The 17,470-nt window shown below is 35.9% G+C and overlaps 1 protein-coding gene across 2 annotated transcripts; it reads right to left on the bottom strand.

The window, feature by feature from the left end:
* Positions 1 to 1,707: 1,707 nt before the first annotated feature.
* On the bottom strand, positions 1,708 to 5,182 carry LOC126633159 (uncharacterized). 2 transcript variants are annotated; one of them, XM_050303712.1, is made up of 6 exons: positions 4,737 to 5,182; positions 3,961 to 4,051; positions 3,730 to 3,890; positions 2,663 to 2,690; positions 2,393 to 2,501; positions 1,708 to 2,187 (listed from the first exon to the last, which is right to left on the bottom strand). In XM_050303712.1, exons 1-6 carry the CDS (start codon positions 5,031 to 5,033, stop codon positions 2,106 to 2,108), a joined length of 768 nt encoding a protein of 255 aa, XP_050159669.1. In that variant the 5' UTR covers positions 5,034 to 5,182; the 3' UTR covers positions 1,708 to 2,105. The 2 variants fall into 2 exon arrangements, with proteins under 2 accessions (XP_050159669.1, XP_050159667.1); XM_050303710.1 differs by having other exon boundaries at positions 3,730 to 3,893.
* Between the last annotated feature and the right edge of the window lie 12,288 nt (positions 5,183 to 17,470).

The raw sequence follows: 17,470 nt of genomic DNA on the forward strand, positions 1-17,470 counted from the left end.
ACCACTTCTTCTCCATCTACCTTACACCACAATTTCATATTTTCTCAACCACTTTCAATCAAATTCTTATCTTTCTCTCAAAGTTTCCATCCAATTTTTTTTCCACAAAATGACTACTGATGCAGGTACGAATTGGTCGATTCTTGAAGATGTTGCGTTGTGCACTAGCTGGGTTGAAGTTACTCATAATTCCCTTACGGGTAATGAGATGCAGTTGCGAGAAATGTGGAGTTTAATTCATACCAAATTTCTTGGATAAAAATCTTATCGAAATCGATCTCCAATAATTATATTTTCGGATAATGACACGTGGCGCAATTTTGAATGAGTTAAAATCTGATCAAAATCTATCGTCAAAGATTCTCAAAAGATAACGACACGTGGCACGATGACATTGGATAAAAATCTTATCGAAATCCATCGCTAAATAATTGTTTTTTTTATAAAAAGACACGTGGCGCAACGAGAACGATTTAAAAAATCTTATCCGAAATTACAAATAATTTTATTTTGTATTATTTAAACAAACAAAAAAAACTAATATTTTATTGCCTATTGCCAGGGGGGAGGGCTCCAAGGGTGGAGATGCAAATGGCAATTACTGTTCATTAATGGCAGTTACTATTCATTAAAGGCAGTTACTGTTCAAAAGAGTGGATTCAATAGTGGATTGCCAGGGGGAAAGGCTCCATGGGTGGAGTTGCTCTAAGAAACATAATTATGATGAACCATTCGATTTTTTAATCTTCATGAAGATTTTCCTTACAAAAAAATAATTTAAATCAAAGTTCGTTCGGTCACCCAAATGTATCAAATATATTAACGGTGTACCTACCAACATATTCATAATGAACTATTGATTGAACTCATATATTCGATATTATCTGCACTAAGGGGTAGAGAGTGGACTAAACCTCACAATAGGCTAGCCATAACAATTTGATTCAAATTCGGTGGGAATCGAACCTAAGATCTCTACTTATGTGAAGAGCAATATCACTAGATCCAAGAGCATCTACAAAGGAGTTAGCAAAATTTTTCTTTAAAAGTGTACCATGCTATTTTAAAATTTTGTCACTTAAACCCACTCTTCAACAACTCTTAAAATTTTATCTCACTTTAAAATATTAATATTTTAACTTTATTTTATCTTCCGGGGCTCATATTTCATTTTAATTATATTGCAAGACACAATTTGCTAACATGAAAAAGTATTTACAAGGTCAGTTGCTAATTCTTTAATTTACTAATTCAGTTGCTACCTCTATTATGGATGCGTTTTTCCTACATGACATAACAGATCTAATTTTGCCACACAACTTGCTACCTCCCCGAGCGAGCAATGTTTATGTTAAGTAGTTAGCTACATAACAAGAAATTTTTAATTGTGACGGGAACACAAATGATACACCACATGTTTTAATAAAAGTTGTGAGAAATTTTATTTGTGAAGTTATTAACTTTTTAGCACACATATCCCACAATTTGTATAATGACACATGATGTACCATCCCGGGTACCGGTCACATTGAAAAATGCCTCCTACATAACAATGAGACTGAAAATAAGATTGCCTCTTTTGGTTCTATCATTCTTTTGCGCACGTAAGATTGGTGGACAAAGATTTGTCCAAATTTCTTGAACAAGAGAAATCCCTAACCAAACGCCAACAAGTTTGGAGAAACGTAGATTCACGACATTAGATGCTTTATGATATGAGGCTTCACTTAAAAGCCATCCTTTTGCTTTATTTCTTCAACGTCCGACATAGAAAGCAATACATCTTGAAATTTTCCTACATAAAACGCCTACCTAACGCGATCGAAGACATCTTTCGTGACTTCGTGCAGCAGTAAACAAATATCTAAAATGTCCGACACGCGTTCAGTGCTATGTTACATAAATTTGAACCGCACTCTTCAATCAGAAACAAATATTTACAAGATTAAATTTCATCAAGGAATCAACACATCCGTATCATGAAACGAATGCCAGTAACGTTACAGACTTGTAGAACACGACGCTGCGTTGGAAGTACACAAAGTACTGAATAAAACATGCAAATCTTGAACACTAATTCCCTTTCCCCCAGCAGTAGAGACAAATTAGAGAAACTTTGATAGAACTTGGCAAGATGTCCAGAAGGCTTTTGTGGCAACCCTTATGATTACAGGGTTTTGGTATATCCTGTAAATAACAAAAAAGGGAGGTCAAAGAAGAGATTTAAATTAAGACCGAGACACCGATTGCTGTATAAAGTTGCACTAGTAAAAGTTCAGTAAGTAAAAATCGTTAAATTATGAGAGTAATCCACAACATGCTGCATGATGACGGTGAGAAATTCTAAAACCATCAGATTAGGTAAGATTGGGTTGAAGTAAGAGTAACCTACCCAATTGCAGTTGCCCCCCACGATGCTACGTTATAAATAACTTTACTTCCGTCCCACGCTTTACGAAGCTTTCCCTTCTTCTTTTTCACTGAGAATGTTTTGCTAAGGGCTACACAAGAATAGTACATGTAAGATTCCATTTGTAAAATGTGGACACCAAATCTAATCAAATAAAGCACAACATGTATATAGCACTACAAGATTTGAAGCTAGATTTTTCTATATCCATTTAAACTTAAGAAGTAATTTAAAAACAGATATTAGACTAACCTTCCTGAAGTTGATTAGGGGTCAATTCCTGCAAATCAGACAACAACCAATTAAAAAGAGTGGATACCTCCATCCAATCCAATTTGGTGTATGAAACATGGTCAAATGACCAAAAAAGGCTACATATGCACAATTAAAAAAAATCTGCTGAAGGTATTGACATGTCAACAAGTTAAAAATTCTGACACTAGTGCTAATGCGTAATAGTTCATTACTTATGAATTCAAGGGTTTGAACCTCTTAATCTACTTGCATTATGGTACTCCTAAAAGAGTAAAAAACCATGCTTTTACATAACGATGATGGGCTTTAAAGCAAAAGCAAGAGTTAAATATCCACCTAACAGAGATGAGATGTCAAGATGAAATGATAGGAATAATCAGAAAGGATCAATTTAGAAATCTAATTGGTATAGACAGATTGAGAGTGGAACCAATTAAGTGCAAATAACAAGAAGCTACGACTATGTATTAGCATCTTATCCATGTCAAGATGGTATAACGCTAAGGTGTCTGACATGAGTGAGGAAAATAAAAATTTTAAAACTATGTAGGGAAACATTAAGAGTGGCATCTATGAGTAATAACTGATAAGATACAAGGAAAGTAGGCTACCGTATAGATGACCCCTAACAAAAAGGAAGAATAGTAGTAAATGTAAAAGATCAAAAGGCCAACCAAGACTATCATGGATCAAGTAGTACAAAAACTTTAGGACATATGCATGCCCATATATTCGCCATATAGGTCAAAGCCAAATACTAGATTAGGATGAAACTAGGACCAAAAGTGGGGCCAAAAATTTCAATTAGCATTATGCTTGTTTATCCCTAGCATGTTCAGAAAGCAGGATAAATAATCAATCTCCGTTTTTCTTTTCTTCATTCTCTTTGTAAAACGAAGATGGATATGGCTTGCACACACTAATCTGATAGACAGTCATATAGGTGGAACTTTCTCAGTATGCGTTAAACATGGTGTTTTTTTTTTGGCATCTGTGTCAATTATAGTTGTGGTAGTCAAACTAAAAAATCAAATGAAGTTATGCTCATCAGAGTTTCAAGATACCTTAGTCTGTTTAAGGGACAACAGGTATGCAGCCATAAAGCATGCAATACCCTCTACTATATCTTCTTGCCTAACAAGAACGTAGTCTTCTTCACCAAATTTGCTATCCTCATCTTCCCATAGATCATTCTCACTAACCAGATCCCACGAATTACCTTCTTCTGCTGCCATACAAGAACAGTTCAGCAAGTACACATATAGAGAACATGGTACGTATGTTAGGATGCATACCAGGTATATTTTGCGGAACTGATGCTTGTGCACTTTGAAGCTTTTGAAGGAAGTCAGGGCATTCAACTCTAGATTTAAGAAGGTTGCATAACTGCATCAAGATGAACATGGTACCTATGTCAGAATATGGAAAGCTTTCATAATGAAGAGTACACCGTCCCTTATTAGGAAAAAAAATTAATAGCAAAAGCAATACTAGTGATACGAGGTTTCAGTTTGGACTAGACAAGTTTTGAAGATAACACCAATTTTTTCAGTGAAGATATCATAACACACAAAAAGATCATATGAGGTTAGCATAGAGGACTCGGACGTCCACTGCGTAGTGCCAGATTACATATTGGTTGGCAGATATATTGTTTTACAGAGCCAACCAAAGCAACATAGTTATCAAATTCGAGAAAGTCGATCATGGAAAGCTACATCCTCTAACCTTATAAGAAATACGGGTCCACACTCGACACAGTTATCAAACTCGACAATCGCCATTAACCATAGTAATCAAGTATGAAGCTCACAATTAACTACCATTCACCATATAGATTGTACCGGGAGCAGCTCGATTCTTATTTAATTCAATATTTATGCCAAATAGTCTTAAAATTTAAAGAACCACCCGAATCCCAATTTCAAACTCCAAACCAAAATTATCAAATTGCAAGCTATGTGCATATAATTCACCTGCAAAAGGCCAAAAATTCAACCCAAATCAAGCCCAAAACCTCCCAATTCCCACACAGAACCCTAAATTCATCAAAATCATCAACAATCCATACCTCGTCGGCTTCGCAGTCAGCCAGCGAACTCGTCGATCCCCTTCCCTGTCGGCGGTCGTCGTCAACGGCGGCACCACGAGAACTGTTATCGTCTTCATCTTCGTCATCATCCCCATCGTCCTCCTCGTCAGCACCCCCAGTTGTACCGAGCGACTCGAGCGCTCTCTGGCACTGCTCGAGCACCGCCTGCAGAGTCTTCCTCTTCACGCGGAGCTGATCCTTGTGCTGCGAATCCACTCTCCTCAATTTCGCGTCGGCCGACGGCTTCGTGCCGGAGACCTCGACCTCGACCTCCATGGCTCTGAGCTTCGTAATAATTTAGATTCAGTTGCAGTTGTTGGATCGGTGAGGAGGTTGGACGGAAGAAGATTTGGGGGGTTTCGGTTCGAAGAGAATTGTCGGGCGCGGCAGTTGGTGTTCCAATGCAACAACATGATTGATTAAAATTTTATTAATGGTGCTTTTATTTTGTTTAAAAAATAGTTTTATTATTGTACTTGCTTTTGTGGGATTTGGTTTTCGAAGCCGAAGAGGAGAATATACCAATACCTCATCTTTGTACCTCAATATACCAATTGTCACATTTACAAATTTATTTTTTTATTATTACTAATACGACTACTTAATTATACAAAAAAATAAACCATCAAAATTTCGAATCAACGGTACACAGACAAGTAAATTCTTTACACCGGGGGGGGGGAGGGGGATTCAGTCAGTTCTCTTAGCCATCAGTCAAATGCACTTGGAGGGAAAAGCCAAAATATAATTGTGTTGTTGCTCGCTGCCTCGACGATGTAATTTTTTTTTTTTTAATATTACATACTACTTAGTTATACAAAAAATCATCAAAATTAAATTTAAAGAGAAACCAGCTGGTGACTTTGGCACGATAATTCACCTTTCCGAGATCAGTAAGACTCGCAAGAGGTTTAAGTTTAAAAAGGGACCATATGTGGCTTCGCCATGTCAATTCACCATTCCGGGAGTCGGGAAGACTCATATAGAGTTAAATTTAAAAAGGGACATGGTTGCATTACAACAGTCCACTTTTCTAGGGGTCAGAAAGACTCAAAAAGACATTTCAACATTTCCCTGGTTGCTATTGTGTGATTCACTAGTATCAATAATCAAACACAAGGGTGTTGTGTGGCTACGTGCCTGAAATATGTCTCTAACCACTAAGCTACTAGGGGTGATTACATATATTTTCTTGTTAATTTAGTTTATATAAATTTGGACTACTAGGATAGGATGACAAATGCTAAAGGCTGTGTTTGGTTCCGTGGAAGGAATGGTTCATTTGTTTTGTAAAATAATATTTCTCTCTTTTTGATGAGCTGAGCTGGCATGTTTTTGGTGATTGAATTATAATACAGTTTGATCTGGACACCTAAACAAATGTTTGGCAAATCCTTTTGCCTAACCACAACATTAACTAATCATAATCAACACTTCTAATAGACACCGTTCTTCTTAATGTAAATATATCATTGTTAAAAGAAAATATAATTTTATAATTTAATATGAAGTACACCACAGTATATTAGGAATTTCATAGGTGGGACAACTTAAATCGGGGTCAATTGTGCAAACCAAACTGAAAAAATGTATAAAGCATCCATTCTTTAGATCGGTGTCGATCACAATACGAGAGCGGGAGCAACCAAATTCGCCTGAAACCGGTCGATGCGGCTCGGAAACGGCTAAAGAATGGCTTGAAATCATCGGTGCAGCTTGGAAGGCAAATATTGCAGATGAGAGTGGAAGAAGAAGGGAAAAAAAATTAAAAGCCCTAAATCATAAACCACGTCATTTTGGTTGTTTTGGTTTGGTCCAACCACTGAAATGAAACAATTTGTTTTGGTCCAACGACAGCTTCTTTTAAAAGACCAAGTGAACCTTTGTTTATAGGATTAGAAAACCAGACCCAAAAATTAGTAAAACTTTTGGGCCTATAAACATTACAAAACACCCGTAAGTGCTATAAAAGAGGCTAACCATATGGGTAGACCTGGCATTCGTGTCATACCCAATATCTTAACGGGTCGTGTCGTGTAACATCCGTTAAAGTAAACGGGTAACATGACCTGATCCGAAATCGACTCGTTAATATTATCAGGTAATATGACTCGATCCGTTATCTGTTAAAAAAAAATTTAAATCAATAAATAATGAAAATGAAAAACATAATTTGACAAAATAAATAGAAAACATAATACTAAATTAGTATATGCACACCACATTGTCACCTAAATATTACTCCGAAACATAAAATTAAAAAATTAAAAATAAAAAAACATTTGTCTTTCAAGTATTATATACTCCAAAATAAGAGTCTAATGAAAAAACATTAGTACATTACTATAAAGTATCAAATGTTCAAGGATATGCAAAATGAAAGGAGTTGGGTTTTGCATGTTTATATATGCTTTCACATTTTTTAGACTTGTACATTAATGATTATGAATTTTATTTATTTTGAACTCCCTTAAAAATACTATTCATGAGGGTTTGTATGGTTTTAAAATTGTACCCATACTCATAGCATAGAGGATGCGATCAAGAGCCTTTGCATATTTTTTTCACATTTTTTGCACTTGTAAATTAATTATTATACTTTTTTAATGTGTTTGGTATTTTTAAATTACTTGATACTTTTATTTTAATGTGTTTTATAATTTTTTTTAATCTCACTCTTTGCCTATAATATACTATAAAATTAAATAAATAAATAAAATTTAGATTTTTTAAATTTATATATAATAAGAATGCAATATACATATTTAATATTTAATATACAATATATACATATACACTATAACTATTGTATTTATAATAAGTTTTTTTAGTAGTTTAAAAAATTAAAAAAATTAAAATTATCAAAATAACTTTTTTCTTAACGTGTCGAAACAAGTTACTCGCGTGTCACTTTCGTGTAAACCTGTTAAGGACAGGTTATTAACGGGTTCTTATCGTATGACCCGATAACAATTCGATTAGTTATCGTGTTGACCTGAAACCTGTTATTTTCGTGTCGTTTACGTGTCGTGTTAACAGGTTGTGTAAGAAATTGTCAAGTTTACATATGGGAGGCTTTGTGTTTTATTTAGAGTAAATTATAGCAATGATCCCTTAACTTTAACTCAATTGAAGCAATGGTCTCTCAACTAAAAATTCATTAATAATGGTCCCTCAATTAATCAAAACGTGTAGCTATAGTCATTTTCATCAACTCTGATAGAACTTCTGTCAGAATGAGTCAAGTGCCATACACATGAGGTTGAATTAAGGGGCTAATATTAAAAATCAAATAAGATGAATTGTATCAGTGGTCCATTAACTTTAATCCAACTGGAGAAGTGGTCCCTCAATTTTAATTTAGGGTAAAAGACTGTTTACTACCCTCATGTTTTGTGGTTTTCAACATTTAGTACATCAAGTTTTTTTCGTCTCAGATTCATACCTAAAGTGTAAATTTTGGGACAGTCTCATACATCCGTTAGTCAAACTGTTAAATCTGCCGTTAATTGTGACATGGCGCCATGATTGGGCACCACGTGTCATCCATGTTTTTTTTTCTTTTCTTCTTTCTTCTTCTTCCTTCTTCTTCCTTCTTCTGCAACTTTTTTTTTCTTCCTCCTTCTCCTTCTTCCTTCCTCCTTCTTCCTTCCCCTTCTTCTCCTTCTTCCTTCTTCTTCCTCCGAATCTGGGGAATTTTTTTTTCTTTTTTCTTCTTTCTTCTTCTTCCTCCTTCTTCCTCTTTCTTCTTATTCTTCTTCCTCCGACTGCAACTTTTTTTTTTTTTCTTCCTCCTTCTCCTTCTTCCTTCCCCTTCTTCCTCCTTCTTCCTTCTTCTTCTTCCTCCGAATCTAGGGAAGATGAAGGTTTTTTTTTTCTTCCTCCTCCTCCGACTGCAACTTTTTTTTTTTTTTCTTCCTCCTTCTCCTTCTTCCTTCCCCTTCTTCCTCCTTCTTCCTTCTTCTTCTTCCTCCGAATCTAGGGAAGATGAAGGTTTTTTTTTTCTTCCTCCTTCTTCTCCTTCTTCTCCTTCTTCCTTCCCATTCTTCTTCTTCTTCCTTCTTCTTCCTCCGAATCTGGGGAAGATGAAGGTTTTTTTTTTTCTTCTTCTTTCTTCTTTCTTCTTCTTCCTTCTCCTTCCTCCTTCTTTTTCCTTCTTCTTCTTCTTCTTCCTCCGACTGCAACTTCTTCTTCTTTTTTTCTTTCTTCCTTCTTCTTCTTCCTCCTTCTTCCTCCTTCTTCTTCTCCTTCTTCCTTCCTCCTCCCTTCCCCTTCTTCTCCTTCTTCCTTCTTCCTTCTTCTTCATCTTCCTCGAAAAACAAAAAAAAAAAAACCTTCATCTTCCCCAAATTTGAGGAAGAAAAAGAAGAAGGAAGAAAAAGAAAGAAGAAGAAGGAAGAAGGAGAAGAAGGAAGAAGGAGAAGAAGGAGAAGGAAGAAGGAGGAAGAAAGAAGGAGAAGGAGGAAGAAAAAAAAAAGTTGCAGTCGTCGGAAGAAGAAGAAGAAGAAGAAAGAAGAAGAAGGAGGAAAAAGGAGGAAGAAGAAGAAAGAAGAAAAAAAAAACTTCCCCAGATTCGGATTAAGAAGAAGGAGAAGGAGAAGGAAGAAGAAGGAAGAAGGAGAAGGAGAAGGAAGAAGAAGGAAGAAGGAAGAAGGAGAAGAAGGGGAAAGAAGAAGAAGGAAGAAAAAAAATTGTAGAAGAAAGAAGAAAAGAAAAAAAAACGTGGATGACACGTGGCGCCCAGTCATGGCGCCACGTTGCAATTAACGACAAATTTAACAGTTTAACTAACGGATGTATGAGACTGTCCCAAAATTTACACTTTAGGTATAAATCTGAGACGAAAAAAATTTGATGTACTAAATGTTGAAAACCACAAAACATGAGGATAGTAAACAGTCTTTTACCCTAATTGGAGCAATGATCCTTCAACTTTAACCCAATTATAGCAATGGTTCTTCCAACATAACTCATTTTGACATAAATTTGACGGAGTTGACGAAAAAGACTATAGCTACACGTTTTGACAAGTTAAAGGACCAATGGTAATGAATTTTTAGTTAAATGACCATTTCTCTTATTTGATTAAAGTTGAATGACTATTACTACAATTTACTCTTCTATTTAAGTATTTACACAGAAAAGGAATGAACTTGAAAAGAAGAAAGTTGAAATATGTACTCAAGCTTTCTCCATTTCCCCCACAAAAACACAACGATCTTATCTTCAAAAGATGAAAAGCGCAAGCCACTGCATCTGCATGCATGCTTTGCGTTGCTGTTTCTGGAGAAACTTTACATGAGGCAATGAAAGAGGCTACATGTTTACACCTAATCCCGACAATTTCAATCCTCCATTTCTTACTCCCCTTATAAATACTACCATCAATCTCTCTGAGTTTTCTCTTCCGTTGCAAAATTTGTTGATTTTTTAATCTTCATGAAAGTGTTCCTCATCTCCAGAATCTTTATTTTTCTTACTGTAAGTGTTTTCGATATGATTTTACTTTGATATATCTTGTATTTAATTACTAATTACACTTTTTTAATATATCTCTTAGGCCCTTACTAATGATAGCTCAGATGTTGCATGCAATTCACACTGGCGGGAAGCCATGCTACTGCCTTACCTGTACCACCACATCAACTTTACTGGAACTCTGTCCTGCCAAACACAGCGATGCCGAAATTTCTCAGCCAACTCGTCAAGCCCGGTTAGTACGACTCATATGTACTCATAGAGAGAGATCCTCTTCCACCATTTTACATAATGATCTTCATTGTTGTGGTTTACATGAATTTTCATTTTCACCCTTGCTTTGAACTTTCGTACGTAGTTCAATTTTGTTCGACATTAGTATGTCAAGCAAGTTGCTAAAATATCTTAGTTGTTTTCGATTTCTGTTAAGAATATTTCTGTAGATTTCATTAATGTTGGCAAAGGGGGAGTTCTGTAGATTTCATTAATGTTGGCAAAGGGGGAGTTATCCTTCACAACCAAGTTCAAAAGGAAGAGAATTGGGTTTATCCAAAAGATGCAGATGAGAAGTTCGTTGTTGATTACTAAGGTACATATGAGAATGCTTCATTTCTTTTTCTTTTATTTTTATTTTTAAATTTTTAGTAACAAATGAAATGATCTACCCTAGAGGGGTGAGCTAAGCCTCACAATGAGCTAGTAATAATGTGGTTTAAATTTGTCTTTAGCGAGAACACTGCATTTAAATACTGAAAGAATTGATTCATCTGGAAATGGTGATGCAAATGAATGCTCAGATGATGCCTCGGAAAATATAGTCGACCCAACCCGAACAATTTTCTTCTTGGAGAATGACCTTCATCTTGGCACGACAATGAATTACCACTTAACATGAAATTTTGCAAGTACCATACCTTTCCTTTCCCGTAAAATTGTTGAACATATCCCTTTTGGATCAAGCAAACTGCCAGAAATTCTCAACAATTTCTTAGTGAAACTGTGTTAAGCAAGATTGATCTTATGCAGCAGAGAATGAACACAACAAACTTAGAGAGAGAGAGAGAGAGAGAGAGAGAATTCTTAGAGAAGAAGCAATCTGTTTTGTATTGATTTTTCCCTTAACTGTTTACATCAACATTTTAGTATTTATACAACTAAGGTAGCTTATAATATAGGCTAACTGTTTAACAAACTTATAACTAGTTGTCTAATCTTATGACACTTGTCGAGAGTATAACCCTTAGATTGATTACTCCTTACATACCTCCTTAATCTCAGTTTGAGATTGTTGCAATGAGTCCGAAACAAAGGTACAGAAAACCCTTTAGTTAGGATATCAGCAAATTGCTCGAGTAAATAGACAAACTGAACCAGCAACATTCGTTTAGCAACCCGTTCAACATCTTCAACGAGTGACAAGTCAAACTAATACCTTTGTCATCAACATCTTTAGACTTAGTGCAGTTTAGGAAGAACAAATTTTGATACGTCATGAAAGACAGATTAAATTCTTCCAACCGATTGCACAAGTAATCTATTATAGCAACAAGAAATTCCAACTCAAACTGTAAAAGCCAGCTCAGCAACCCAGCAATTAAGAAAGAAAATATCATTCTCAAAATACATCCAAAATAAATGCTTCTAAACAAAAACTTAGGGCCTCCACCTTTGTCAGTAATTAGTATATGGTATGCTAGCTTAAGATCAACAATACTTGCACCATCACATAACCTACTCAAGGTATGCATTTCACCAAGTTTTTCAATGTTGTCATAGTCTTCTTGCCAGTGGTAAGAGCATGTATCTGATAAGGTATTACTTGTCTCTAGAAGAATGACACCAGTCTCTGAATTTCCCAAAGAGAATCGTGTTGATTTTTCATCAGGTGATTTGATGGTAAGATCAAATTCGAGTGATGGAAGGTAACTTGTTGAATGGCACAAGGAAGTTGATACATTGATTTCATGATATGAGCACTGAAATGATGGTGTCAATGAAGTGTGGTGAGTGTGGTTTTGTAAATCATACAACTCAATAGACAAACTAGCTTTCTTTGTTGCCACCATTTCCAGCTTCTCACCAAACATGCTTTCTATTCTTTCCTTATCAGCTCCTTCACTAGTCATGTCATTAGTCACATCATGTTCTATTAGAATATAATCTCCATTCCTTCCATAAACATGATTACATCCACTGAAGCATCCATAATTGGGCCAACAACATTCACAATATTTTGTCAGTGGAGGATGAGAGCCAAGAATATTTTCAATGTACTTTGACATGATTCAAGGGCTAAAACTGAAGAGTGAGTATTAAGTATGTGATAACAATGAGCAGCAAAATGACCCTTCTGCGATTTAGGATATGAAGATGGAGGTGAGTCCAGAACTCCAGGGGAAAATTGAGGAAAAGACTTGTATGTATTAAACCTTGGACCATTATTGTAATGGAATCGACCTTTACCACAATTCATGGACTGAAAATTCCTATAAACACCATTATAACCACCAACATTTTTACCATTGCTCGACTGACCACAAATATAACCATTGTAAGCCCTATTATCATAGCTAGATTGACCTGGACTACTGTGAAATCCCTTCCTCGTAATTTCACTATTCATTATGTATCTCGTAATTTAAGTTCGTATTTCACGTTTACATTATTTTTATTACTTAATTTTAATTCTATAAATTTTGGGAATTAAATCGAATAGTTATTGGGTTTGAGTTTTCGAAATCAATCTTTATCTTTCGTTGACTTTTCGAAGTTTTAACTAGTGTTTTTAAATAAATCTCGAACTCGCGCACCCACAAAAAAAAGGGCTTTGACCTGGCCAATTTCAGGCCAAAATACTTTCATTTTTCAGGTCTTTTGCACCAATTCACCACCTACAACTTATTCCTCAACCTCTCATCTACCTTATTTGCTCAAATTGAAGGGTTTTTAAGGCCAAATTCGGGTAGAACTCCCTGGAATTCTCGACTGCGATTCGTCGTTCTTGTGAGTATCACCATTCACCATCACCCTTGATCAACTTCTCTTGAACCTAAGAACAAGACCCAATCAGTTGTAAGGGCGTTGGAACACCAAGGAAGCCGAATTGAAGAACACCCACCTTAGGGTTTTCGACGGGTGCAAGCCAATCTAAAGGCCTTCCCGGCCAAATTGGACTTAGCCACAGGTATAAAGTTTACTCTACTTGTTGAGATCTTTATTCCTGTAAAATTTGAGAATTTTTGGAAAAAGTCGAATTTCCCGGTGTGTGACATCCGATTTATGAAATGCTGATGGTTAACATTATGTAAGTATAGTCTTATTTGAAAATTACCTTTTTATCATGTTGCATTTGTTGCGTTAAAGTTAGTGAATGCATTAATGTAATGTTGATGATGGGGAATCGACAATTATATTGTCTCATAATGTGAAATTGCTTATCTTCATATTTGGTACAATTTTGCTAGAGTTGTTAGTATACATTTAGTCAGACGTGGTCTAGATTTTATCCTTGTGATGACAGTGAATAGCCATTGTTGATGAGCATATTGATCCCGTCTCATTGGTTTAGCATTATCAGACCTTTCTGCTTATGTCTGAAGTTGAACGAATCCTTATATGTATGTATAAATTAATGAAGGGTTGAAATTGTTTCCTTATTTACCGTATACATATACCTATGTATGCTTATTCAAAGGAACTTACTTATATCCTTGGATATATATATATATATATATATATATATATATATATATATATATTTATATATATATGCACCAACTATCAAGGCTTTTATATACAGGTACATCTATATTTGTAAGTAGCATCTTCACTTATTTTCTCTAAGTGTTTTCATTCAAATGTAACATTTATTTTGATCATGTTAATTCAAGTTAACCAAAATAGTACTTGGATCTCATAGTGTTAATTAGTAGTTCCAAGTAATCTAATTAAGACTAAAATCGGAAGTGATGCATTTAGTAATTGCATATACTTGAGAATAGGAGTTGATCGAGGTGATGGATGCTTGTAGTAATAATTCGAAACAATGCATTACTAGACAGTCACTCAATAGAATCCAATCAGAACTCAGTTCTGAACTTAATTGGAAATTGTTATGCTTCCTGGACTTCCATAGTTCTGTTAAGTAGTCCGGAACTGAGTTCTGATTGGATTCTATTGAGTGATGGTCCGGAATCCCTTCCACTTCGCGATTCCGTTGAGTGATGATCCGGAAACGTATTCTGATTGGATTCCACCCGGAATCGTATTCTGATTGGATTATATTGAGTGATGGTCCGGAATCGTATCCTAATTGGATTCCGTTGAGTGATGGTCCGGAATCGTATTCTGATTGGATTCCGTTGAGTGATGGTCTAGAATCGTATTCTGATTGGATTCCGTTGAGTGATGGTCCGGAATCGTAACCTGATTGGATTCTGTTGAGTGATGGTCCGTTGAGTGATGGTCCGAAATCGTATCCTGATTGGATTCTGTTAAGTGATGGTATGGAATCGTATCCTGATTGGATTCTGTTGAGTGATGGTAATCGTATCCTGATTGGATTCCGTTGAGTGATGGTCTGGAATTCCCTTTGGTGCCTTGGTTCTATTGGGTGGTCCAAAATTCCCTTTTTCAGAGATGTAGTCTTCGGCCGAGTTGTGGCGCTCTAGCCCTCATTATAACGTGTTGTATGTGTTATTGATGATGTGATGGTTGGCATTATTGATGGATGTGATTATGGAATGATGTTGGTTATGGTAATTATGATTAGACTCGTTGAACTTTATGACTAATGAATATGATTGTGCTCCATCGTTTGTCCCTTGTAATGTTGCATGTTATGCATTGTGATTTATTGTTGAGACATAGCAATTTAATTGATGAATATTCGAGTGTAGTGAAATGACGAACTACGAATGGCTTGATCCCTAATGAGGGTACGTAGGCAGTCCAACGAGGAGGTTAGATGCAGCCATAAAGTATATGAAAAACTACTATGCAATTCGATTCTCGAGTTGTGCTTTGTACATATCCTAGAGGCTGGGTATGTTAGATATACGGGTATTGGTGTCGTCATGTGTCAATCCTGGACGTTTGTTGGGATCGGGACGTGACAACTACAATTGGATTAAGCATGATTGTAACCAGCAACAATGTTACCAGTTATATTACTTGATTGACTAGCATGGACATGAGAGCTAGAGAGATGAAAGAAAAAACCTGTTGTCTCAGATTTAGATACCATAGCAGACAATAAAGGTGGCGCAGGAACACAATCCATAATGGCTTCCTCAGTGAGCAATTGTGCACGAAAATCCTCGAGTGAAATGACATTCTCACGCCCTCTAATTACACATTTAAATGTGTTGTATTCTACAGGGAGTCCATTCAAGGCAATGATCACAATGTCTTCATTAGGAAATGTAACACCAAGAATAGAAAATGCATCCCTTGCTTCTTTAATTCTTCGAAGATACTGGGAAATTGAACCAGATCCTTTCTTAATGTTGTATAGATTAGTCTTTAACTTGATGATACTAGTTTTTGTGATTGGTAAGAAAAATTTGTCTTGAAGACGAACCCACATCTCTTCAAAACTCTTGCTACCAATCGCACAAGAAATTGCAAATAAAGAAAGTGTTGCAGTAAGTAACAACATCAAAGCATGATCATGCATTTTCCACACTTTAAATTCATCTAATTCTGGTATGGCAGATGACTCATATGTGATTACATAATGTGTAGAGGTTGCTGCATACTAAGGAGGACAAGGATTCGATCCATTAATGAATCTCATAATGTCATGACCTTGTAGCATCATCTTCATCAGAAAATGCCACTACAAGTAGTTGGTGTAATCTAATTTTACACAAGTAGAGGAAGAAACAAACGGAATCAACTATACAATTGGGGATTGCAAAAGTTGCAATTGTGCAGCTGTAACCATAGCTTTTGTTGTATAAATGAACAGCCTAGACAGAGATTTAGAAGAGAACCCCCAAATTTGTTGCAGACAAACCAAACTGAGGAACCGAGCAGAAAAAAAATCAAGAAGTTATTGCAGAAAAAAATGAATCTTGATCTAGAATCAAGAAGTCAAACAAGAAATCGATTAAAGTATAGAAGAAACGAGCGGAACCATGTCGTTGGTAGTTGGTCTCATCCAACTTAACTGAAATCGATGTTGAAACGGATGAAAAATATACACCTGGTTGATCAATTTTCTTTGAGAACAAAAAACAAACACCTGGTGTGCAAGAACTTGTAGAATACAGAACACAGGAATCGATAAGAAACACAACCCAAAAAATTAGAAAGAAATCACAAAGAGATCGTAGAAGAACAGAGAGCTCTGATGGAACCCAAAAAATTAGATTGCTCTCGCGTGCTACTCGCTTAACTTCGGAGTTCCGATGGAACCCGAAGCCAGTGAGCTCCAAAAAGGCCTCGTGTTAGGTAGGAATGAGAATATACATATAAGGATCCACTTCCCTGGACGATGTGGAATGTTACAATCCACCCCCCCTTAGGGGTCCGACGACCTCGTTGGCACACCACAGCCAGGGTTAGGCTCTGATACTAAGGTACTGAGGGGGAGGGGGTGGGTTTATCCTCACAATAGGCTAGCAATAATATGGTTCAAATTCATCCTTGACGAGAATTGAACCTAAGACCTCTCACTTACAAGTGAAGAGCAATACCACTAAATCGTAGTACTAACTACTAAGTGACTATTATATTGCCATTTTTTAATTAATATGTTATCAATATTTGTAGTAAATCATATATATATATATATATATATTAACAATATTAGAAGAGATGTTAAATTTGAATCTAAATAAGTTGATTAAAAAAAAACTAATGAAAATAACTTGAAAACTTTGAGTTTAAGTGAATAGTATCATGATTAACTTTATAGTGTAAAAATGTGATTTTTCGTTAAAATGAACAGTTCTGAAGTTTTTTGTTAAAATTCTGTATTAAAAAAAGGCACACAGTAGATTTTGCTTCATATCATGGTGATGTGATTTTACTTTTACGCTCACATGGGCCCTTGTATTCGGGGTGGCATCAGCATCATGGGCAATCGCCAAAATCAGCGCAAACAATTATTTGTCTTCCAAAAGTTGAGCGGATTGGCGCCTTTAATTCGGAGTCATACTTGCTCCCACAAAAGCTGCGGCTCAAATGCTCTCTCAACTTGACAAATACACTCATATAAACGTGGACTC

This window comes from Malus sylvestris, chromosome 8 (genome assembly GCF_916048215.2).
Source record: "Malus sylvestris chromosome 8, drMalSylv7.2, whole genome shotgun sequence".
NCBI classification, from domain to species: Eukaryota; Viridiplantae; Streptophyta; class Magnoliopsida; order Rosales; family Rosaceae; genus Malus; species Malus sylvestris.

Excerpts from the sequence above, each read along its gene's own strand:
- LOC126633159 (XM_050303710.1), bottom strand. The coding sequence starts at position 5,033 with ATGGAGGTCGAGGTCGAGGTCTCCGGCACGAAGCCGTCGGCCGACGCG. Across the intron at positions 2,691-3,729 it reads TGTCCCTTAAACAGACTAAG|GAATTGACCCCTAATCAACT; the intron begins GTATCTTGAAAC and ends TCTGATTTGCAG. Across the intron at positions 2,502-2,662 it reads CCCTAATCAACTTCAGGAAG|CCCTTAGCAAAACATTCTCA; the intron begins GTTAGTCTAATA and ends ATTCTTGTGTAG.